At 50.5% G+C, this 8,634-nt stretch overlaps 1 protein-coding gene across 4 annotated transcripts; it reads left to right on the top strand.

Annotated features, from left to right (window-relative positions):
• Window positions 1-4,197: 4,197 nt before the first annotated feature.
• Ppdpf (pancreatic progenitor cell differentiation and proliferation factor) lies at window positions 4,198-5,418 on the top strand. Of its 4 annotated transcripts, none has more exons than XM_005362710.3 (5): window positions 4,198-4,370; window positions 4,559-4,640; window positions 4,713-4,790; window positions 4,909-5,005; window positions 5,089-5,418. In XM_005362710.3, the coding sequence occupies exons 2-5, from the start codon at window positions 4,586-4,588 to the stop codon at window positions 5,204-5,206; spliced, it is 348 nt and encodes a 115-aa protein (XP_005362767.1). In that variant the 5' UTR covers window positions 4,198-4,370; window positions 4,559-4,585; the 3' UTR covers window positions 5,207-5,418. The 4 variants fall into 4 exon arrangements, with proteins under 4 accessions (XP_005362767.1, XP_005362765.1, XP_005362768.1 ...); XM_005362711.3 differs by having other exon boundaries at window positions 4,250-4,389; XM_005362709.3 differs by having other exon boundaries at window positions 4,251-4,370; window positions 4,454-4,640.
• Window positions 5,419-8,634: the final 3,216 nt, after the last annotated feature.

The following is an 8,634-nucleotide window of genomic DNA, read 5'->3' as shown; positions in this document are numbered from 1 at the left end:
AAAGAAAGAAAGAAAGAAAGAAGGGGAAACAGAGGGAGAGGGCAGGGGGAGGAGAGGGAGAGACACACCCGCATAGGGACAGACAGGCCCAGAGCACAGCCAAGGGTGGCCTGGGAGAGACAGCAGCCTTAAAGCCAAGCTGGGGATAATCTGCATATGGTCCCCATTGTCAGTCTCCCCAATGAAGCCTCCCCCAGCCACATCCATCCAAGTGAGGCACCTAGTTAGCCCAATGTGGGAATTTCTCACGGTCCCTTTTCACTCCTTTCTCAGGTGCTGACCCACACGCTACACCTTGGACCACAAACTCTGCTCCCAAGAGAATCCTATAGCGGAGAAACAGGCATAGCTCTTCTATAGTCTTAACCTGTCCAACCCCAGGAGAAGACTGCGCCTCCAAACCTTCTAGCCCTAAGACATCCAGAAAGGCCCCAGGTGGGTCACAACCTAGACCCACTGAGCAGATTTGGAGAGGCTGCACATCCCCAGAACAGGACAACACAGGTTGTGAAGTTGTCAGTGACCACAAGCCACACACACCCTGTTCCCTGTGGGAAGCAGTCAAGGCACCTCATGCTGAGTGCAGTGAACAGGAGGTGAGACCTGGCTCCAACCTCCTTAATGGACCAGTGTACATAGTTCCTGCCTGTCTCAGGACCTTCCCGTATCTGTGCAGGGCAGCAGCTGCTTCTTCAGTGAATGCCTCTCTGCATCTTTGCATTCTGACCTCCTGTTGTGCATGGCACACATCAGGACCCGTTTGATGAGTAGAGAGATAATCCAGTCCTGGAAACAGATCACAAGGTTAGAGAGTCAGTCACCCTCAGTAGAAGACCTGGAAGCCCTGTTCCCCACATAGAAACCGTAACCCCTGCCTGTCCTCCACCTCAGCCCTACTCTGGGATAGTACTATGCATATTGCCTAAACCCCATCTGACCCATCTGTGTTCCTGCTGAATAACCACCATCCCTCAAATCAGGGCAGATAAATGAACAGCGTGAGTCCTGACCCCTGACCCTGTCTCAGGTCTGTACAAGTTGTCTGAGTCCTTCTTCCAAAGTTCTTTGCAGCTGGGTCCTGGCAGTCCTTTTCCTCAGCCTGGTCTCTCTAGCCCTTGGCCTGCACTACACAGATGTTGCATGGCTTTTCCTGGGGGACATGAGCAAGCATCCGTTCACCCCAGATAGGACATCCATGACAGATCAAAGAGAAAATTCCAAGTCTAGCTTGTGGACGAACCAGTGAGTTTATCAGAATTACTGACAAAAGCTTGGGTGTGGTGGATTTCTAATCACCATGGAAACAAACCTTTGAGCATGTCCATGAGGGAGTTTCTAGATTGGAACTGAGGTAGAAAGGTATCCCCTAAATGTGGACAGCACCATTCGAGGTTCTTGGATAAACAAAGAAAAAGCGGGAGAGGGGAGTGAGCTGAGCATTTCTCTCTCTCTGTTTCCCAACTGCTGACACCAAGTGACCAAGCTGCCTAACATCCCTGCTGCCGTGATGTCCCACCATGGACTACACGCTCCTTTGAGTCACTTTTGTCAGGTAATTTGTCATACCAGTGAGAAAATAAACTATTAAAATGGATGATTGGTTACCTACAAAAGTGTCAGTGACCCAGGCAGCTTCATCAATCACCAAAAGCTCACATTAGCCTGGTGACAAGTCATGAAAGCTGCAAGTCTTGAATTCCCAGCCTGTAGGCAACTCTGCTGAAACAGCTCCTTGTCTCCAGAAACTGTTTACTCTTTTTTAATTTATTTTTATTTTATTTGCATGTATGTGTGAGGGTGTGAGATCTTAGAGTTACAACAAGACAGTTGCTAGCTGCCATGTGGACGCTGGGAATTAAACCCAGGTCCTCTGGAAGAGCAGTTAGTGTTCTTAACCACTGAGCCATCTCTCCAGCCCCGAAACTGTTTACTCTTTATAGCACCTGGAGAGAGTCTCGTGAGTTCCTGTAACAGTTCTCTTGTATTCTTTGTTTTTTAAAGATTTATTTATTTATTCAGTATACAGTGTTCTGTCTGTATGCCAGAAGAGGGCACCAGATCTCATTAGAGATGGTTGTGAGCCACCTTAGAGTTGCTGGGAATTGAACTCATGATCTCTGAAAGAACAGCCAGTGCTCTTAACCTCTAAGCCATCTCTCCAGCCCTTGGTTTTGGTTTTTCAAGATTTTGTGTATCCTTGGCTGTCCCAGAACTCACTCTGTAGACCAGGTTGGCCTCAAACTCACAGAGATCTGCCTTCCTTTGCCTCCTGAGTGCTGGAATTAAAAGTCTTCACCACCACCACCCTCCCACCCTCATCAGCTCCCTTGTTTTCCTGAGAGATTCCTTACTTCCTTTCCAGAGGAAATGTTTCACTAAAAGAAACAGCTACTAACCATAGGCGATGCCCATGTACTTGGTCAGGGCTATCCAGGGTAAGTCACAGAGCCTGAAGCCATGAAGTAAGCCTAACCCTTCTGGTGTCACCTGGACTGGTCAAACTTCAGCTGCTGCCATGTCAACTGCCCCCACCTCTCTTTCATTATACCCCAGTCCCTGGGGACCCCAAAAGACCACCAGGGAGACCGACTCACCAAAAATGCAAAAGCAATGCTTACTTACTGTGGGCACATTTACACGCCGGCAGGGACCTTGTCAAAGCAACTGACGCACCAGCAGCAAGAGGAGGTACCCCGCCCTTCTAGAGGGCATTATTTAAAGGTAAAAACCAGAAAAGTTACATTAGCAGGGTGTGGGGCGACGGGTTCAATCCTGATTGGCTCATATCTAGGGACTTTTCAGAAATTTTATTTTAGAACTCTTCTGTTGCTTGTCAAGTTTACTTATTGGCTGACCTTCAGGTGGGGATATTCTGTATTATCTGTACTTTCCAGAGGGCTACCCTGTTACTTTTGCCCCTAGCCATTTCTGAGTTTTACAGGAAATAGCTTACACAAAACACAAGATGGAAGCAGAGGACAAAATGGAGGAACTTTGGTTCTTCAAACTCAAACCTTACCCCTCTCCCTGTTGCCTCTAAACCAGCATCCCTGCTGGGTTGCTTCTTGTCTGGTGTCCCGTGTTTGCAGACTAGGTCTCAACAAATCCAAGCAAAGGGTCTCAGTCAAAGCCTCCTCGAGACCTCAGGGACACAAGAGTACCCCTTGGGTCCTACGAGTCTAGGCTTTTCCTGAACCCCGGCGTGAAGGCAAGTCTAGCATCTTTTGTTGTAAGAGAAGCTTGCTGCACAAAACTGGCTCATGGTCCTCCCAGTCCCCATGGGGGTCTGGCAGAAAACTGCCTGGGGAGGGAAGGGAGGCCAGAATATGCTGGTCAACCTTGGAGCTCCAAGCACTTGATTCCCACAAACACGAGGATTCTGACCAACAGTGCAATAGTGCAAGTATCTGCCGGATGCTATAGCTACTAGAGACTGCCTCTGTTCACAGCTCTCCCCGCCCCCAAGCCTTCATCTGTACCTCATCTTCCATCCCTCCTTTCCAAGCAATAGAACACAGGTCTGGGACCAGTGAAGAGTGAGAAGCACGACTTGGAAGGACAGGGGTGACTTCTGAGCTTGCCAAGAGCCGGCTAGTCCCTGAAGGGCCGCTTGGGGGCCCCAGGCACTATACAGTGCACCAGAAAACTGAGATTTCGATGCAGACACGCACGCAGGGGCAGCCGCCCTTGTGCTTACTTAGGTGAGTTAGAGGAACTTACTGAGCCAAGAGTCGGAGTGAGGCACTTGGAAAACAAAGCCTGCGGAGATCAGCGTAAACAGCGGACAGCAACAAGTAAAGGAGAAAACACCAGACAAACTGGGCTACGTGAGGCCACGAACGCGGGGTGGCACAGACTGAGGGCACAGGAACCGCAGGAGATTCTTTAACCACTTCTGTCTGGGACCAGGTGCCCCCAGTCCGAACAAGGAAGTGAAAAGCAGCAGAGCTAGACTTTGCATAGAGGTAGACCCCTGATGTTTGATCAAAGCGGTTTGGGCCAAGGTGGAAAAAACTCAGCGTTGCAGAAGGTGGGGCGGATCTTCGCTCGGCTAGCGGTGGAGTCTAATAGGGAAGGGCGGGACCCCATCGTGCTAGGGCGGATCTAAAAGAGGTCTCTAGGGCTCAAAGATCTCAGGGATGCCCGCCCCCCCCGTAATAGAGGCGGGGCCTTGCCGCTCGCTCCACCCTTCGTGACGTATCTGTTGCCCGTGCAGGCCGGCGAGTAAGTCCGCGCGTGCGCATCGCGCGCAGTTCGTGGCTTCGCGGTCTCCCGTGGGTATTGCTGCAAATGGGTTCCGTGGCCTAGTGCTCCACGCATTACCACCCGTGATCGTGCGCCGAGGTCCTCGAGGAAGGATTGCCGCCGAGGTGAAGGCGGCGGCCGGAGGTGGGGGAGGCGCGCGCCTTCTAGGGGCCGGGCATTTACAAAGCGCCTTTGTCTCACCGTGCAGCCGGTCCGGGCTGGTTAGAACCACTCGGAAGCCCGGCTGCTAACAGGGCCGGGAGGACTCGGAGCCCACTCCGCTGTGCGGTGACCAGGCCCACATTTTGCTCAGGTCTCCACAGCGCGCGGGTCCTGAAGGATGGCAGCCATCCCTTCTAGCGGCTCGCTCGTGGCTACCCATGACTACTACCGGCGTAAGTAGCCCCTCGCCGGCCCCGCCCAGAGCTGGGCTAGGGCCTTGTGGCTGACCCGCCTCCCTTCCCCAGGACGCCTGGGCTCCTCGTCCAGCAGCAGCTCCTGCGGAAGTGCAGTGTACCCCGGGGACACCGTGCCCTACCCCCCGGGTGAGTGCGGAACCAGCCGGTTTAAGGGCAAAGTTCACATCCTGAGGTGGGGGGAGTGTGGAGAGGGACAGGACCCCACTGGGATGACAACATCCTGACCCTCCTTTGCTCCTCTCAGGTCTCCCCAAGGCCGACCCTGGCCACTGGTGGGCCAGCTTCTTTTATGGGAAGTCCACCCTCCCATTCATGACCACAGTGTTGGAGTCTCCTGAGCAGTGAGTCCATCTTACATAAGGTTGCGGGGATGACCCCAATTAAAACTAGCTTCTGACTCACTTGACTTATTCTCTCCCTGCAGCCCGGCAGAATCCTCCCAGGCCTCCAGAAGCCCGATCACCCTTGGCCTGGCTCCTGAAACCCTGAAGCAGCAGCCAGTCGTCCATCCCGGCCAGGCCAACAGAAGAACCCCGTCCTGACCTAGCAGAACCACAGCAAACCCAACTTCAGTGGTGCTAGGCCAGAGCCCCACCCATCCACCCCACCCTGTAAACTAGGAAGGTTGCGAGCAACAAACACCAGCAGAAGCTAGTGAAAGCACCCCTGTTGGTACACAGTACTGAGCTTTCCTGATCCTGTAACTGTGCCTTGCACCAAGCAGAAAATAAACTCCCAGCAGCCATCCTCCCCATGGTATGTCTGAGACATTACTGAATCCAGCCTTTCCTCTTGCTGCACTGCTCCCAGGTCTTCCTGACAGCTCCTTTGAGACCTATCCTGGTGATATCCCTGGTGAGCTGTCCTCGTACATTGGCCTAGCCCAATAATCTGGAGCCTAGGGTAGCAGTTAGCCACTAGGTAGACAGCCCACGGGAGGCTGGGCCTCTGGCTGAGTTTGGGGGCTCTCTGCTGGAGGGACCCTGTGCCTACAAAGGAACCTGGTAGATGAACTTGCTGTGTGGGTGGTTCCCCAAGGTTGGGGATACTGGCATAGACCAAGAGAGGACCCTAGCCACAAGTAGTCTAGCCTCGGGGTAAGAGGGTTAAGGAACCATGGAGGGTGGCTTAAGCCAGCAGGGTAAGGAGTCTTGGGTGGGCACAACAGGCCTTCCTGCTGCTTTACCCCTCAGCCTAAGGAACCGAGACCTGTGCCTCTGACAGCTGAGCCTCCCTCCTGCCTGCCCTCAGGGTGTCCAGGTGGCTTGTGGGGTGCTGCCCTTACTCCTGAGCAAGCTGAAGGAGGAGGAGGCACTTCCCACCTTTGATGGACTCAGAACCAGAAATGTGGCCCACTCAGGCTGAACTGTGCAGACAATGCTGATTGCAGCTGCTCATTGTCAGAGCTGGAACACAGCCAGCAGCTCCAGGCAGTGTGTTAGCATTGTTCCATCTTCCCATAGTTACCTCCCCATAGTCCCAAGGGGTTCCCATTGGTGAGTTGTGGTTTCTCTGAAGTCCTGTCAGGTTGTATAGCTGCAGCCAGCAGAGCTGGGATGTGAATATTTTAGTGACTGCAGAATGGTTAGAAAACAGTTGGGAATAACCATATAAAGAGTGATCCTGCCGGCGGTGGTGGTGCACACCTTTAATCCCAGCACTTGGGAGGCAGAGGCAGGCAGATCTCTGTGAGTTCGAGACCAGCCTGGTCTACAAGAGCTAGTTCCAAGACAGGCCCCAAAGCTACAGAATAAAGGAAAGAAGTTGGGATCCACTCTGGTTCTCGGATGGTAAAACCTCAGAACAGATGGGCCTGGTGCTGAGTGCCCTGCAGCTTCTGGAATAACCTCCTATGATTTCAGACAAAGTAGGGCAGGTCTGTTTGCACTTTCTGTTGGTTTACACTGTGCAGCAAAAACAGTGCTTGCGGGCACCTGTGTGTGATATTGGGACTTTGTTCTCAGAATCTCAGGTCAGACTCTGAAAGTGTGTTCAGGCCAGGCAGCCACATCCATGGTCTTTGCCGGCAGCACCTGTGGGTTTGGGTCACTCCCTCTTCAGAAAGCCCCCGTGGCTTCTAAAGTCATACTTTACTCACAGTGAGGCAGCCAGGCCCGCTCTTCCCACAGATCTTGCCACCATGGAGTCACCCTCTGTCACCAAAGTTATTCCGTCTACCTAGAGCTGAGGAATAGCCCAGTTGAGAAAGGTTTACCCTGAGGACACGAAGACCTGAAAACTTGACCTTTGGGATCCCCATGAAAGCCAGATGTGGCAGTGCTTGTTAGTCTCAGTGCTGGGGCTGCAGGTTCTTGAGGTGGGTGAGCCATCTACCCTAGTCTAATTGGTGAGAGATCCTTTCTTTTAAAGTGACACCTGCCTGAGCAACAACAGCATCTGAAATTGTCCAACAGAGTACCTGGTGACACACAGACTCCTGAAAAATAGGAAGGCGAAAGATACATATACTTCACCTTTCACAAGGAAAGGGAAAAGATTTCCTTTCCTGGGAATGGCAGTGAGCCCAGCAGATTCACGATAAGCCAGACGCATTAAGGCAGTGATTCTGAGAGGGTAGGGAGCCCAGCAGATTCACGATAAGCCAAACGCATTAAGGCAATGATCCTGAGAGGGTAGGGACACCTGTGCAATGTAAACATCCTGGGAGAAGTCGATGGAGACTGAGTTGATACTTTTTTATCTCCAAGAATCAAAGTAAACATTTGTGAAAGAAAATCAAGCCAAGACTAAGGAGCTGTAACACATGTTTAAGTATAATAGAATTACGACTTATTATTAAGTATAATAGAATTACGACTGATGGCACCTGGATATACCAGATTTTTGGGAATTTTCTACAGCTCATATAACACCTGTAACAAATACAACCTAAAGAAGGTTTCATGTCTTAGTATTTGACAAGGCTTCTCTTAACATCAAATAAGCCTCGTTTAATCGCTGTCTTTAATGAAAAAAGAAAGCCTGAGGCTACAAGACCCCTTCTGGAAACTTAAAAGTTTAAAGCAACTTTTTTGTTTGGTTGGTTTGGTTTTTGAGACAAGATTTCTCTGTAACTTTGGAGCTTGTCCTGGAACTCATTCTGTAGACCAGGCTGGCCTCAAACTCACAGAGATTCGCCTGTCTCTGCCTCCTGAGTGCTGGGATTAAAGGTGTGTGCTACCACTGCCCCACCTTGTCAACCAACTTTTAATCGAAGTTAGAAGAATCGACTCTAGAATTTGGCTTTGGAATTATTAAACACTTGATTAGGTATGACCTTAGTTATCTATTTAAGCAAAGTAATAAGATATTTAAAGGAAATCTAGGTTACACATTTGTGAGCAAAACTTATCCTTACTAATGAAAGACTGAGTCACAACATGAAGAAGACATGAGATTGAACACAAACCCTAGGCTGGTTACCTGAGTTAAACTAATTTAAGATACTAGTTTTATATCTGTGTTATCATTAAAATTATTTCTTTGGGGGGGGTGTTTAAGACAAGGTCACATGTAGCCCCAGTTGATATTAAACTTGCCAAGTTGACAAGAATGCCCTTGAACTTCTGACCCTCCTGCTTCCTCCTCAAAGATCTAGGATTTCAGGAGCACACCACCGTGCTCGGTTATCCAGTGCACGGTTATCCAGTGCTGTGGGTGGAACCCAAGACTATGCTTTTTAGGCAAGTGCTCAACCAGCTGAACTACAGCCCCAGCCCCTAATTTAAAAGAACTCTAAATAGATCTTTCCAGTCCTTGGCTTTGACTACACGAGATACGACGATACCAGTCCACCAGGCCTTTGGCTATCTGAAAAGTATCAAGCTGAATTTGGTGGTGCATGCCTTTAATCCCAGCGCTCGGTGAGTTCAAGGCAAGCCCGGTCTACAAGAGCTAGTTCCAGGACAGGCTCCAAAGCTACATAGAAACCCTGTCTCAAAACAAAACAAAACAAAACAAAACAAAACAA

The sequence above is a fragment of the Microtus ochrogaster genome, linkage group LG8 (assembly GCF_000317375.1).
Source record: "Microtus ochrogaster isolate Prairie Vole_2 linkage group LG8, MicOch1.0, whole genome shotgun sequence".
Taxonomy (NCBI): domain Eukaryota; kingdom Metazoa; phylum Chordata; class Mammalia; order Rodentia; family Cricetidae; genus Microtus; species Microtus ochrogaster.
This window is presented reverse-complemented; position numbering and strand designations above follow the sequence as displayed.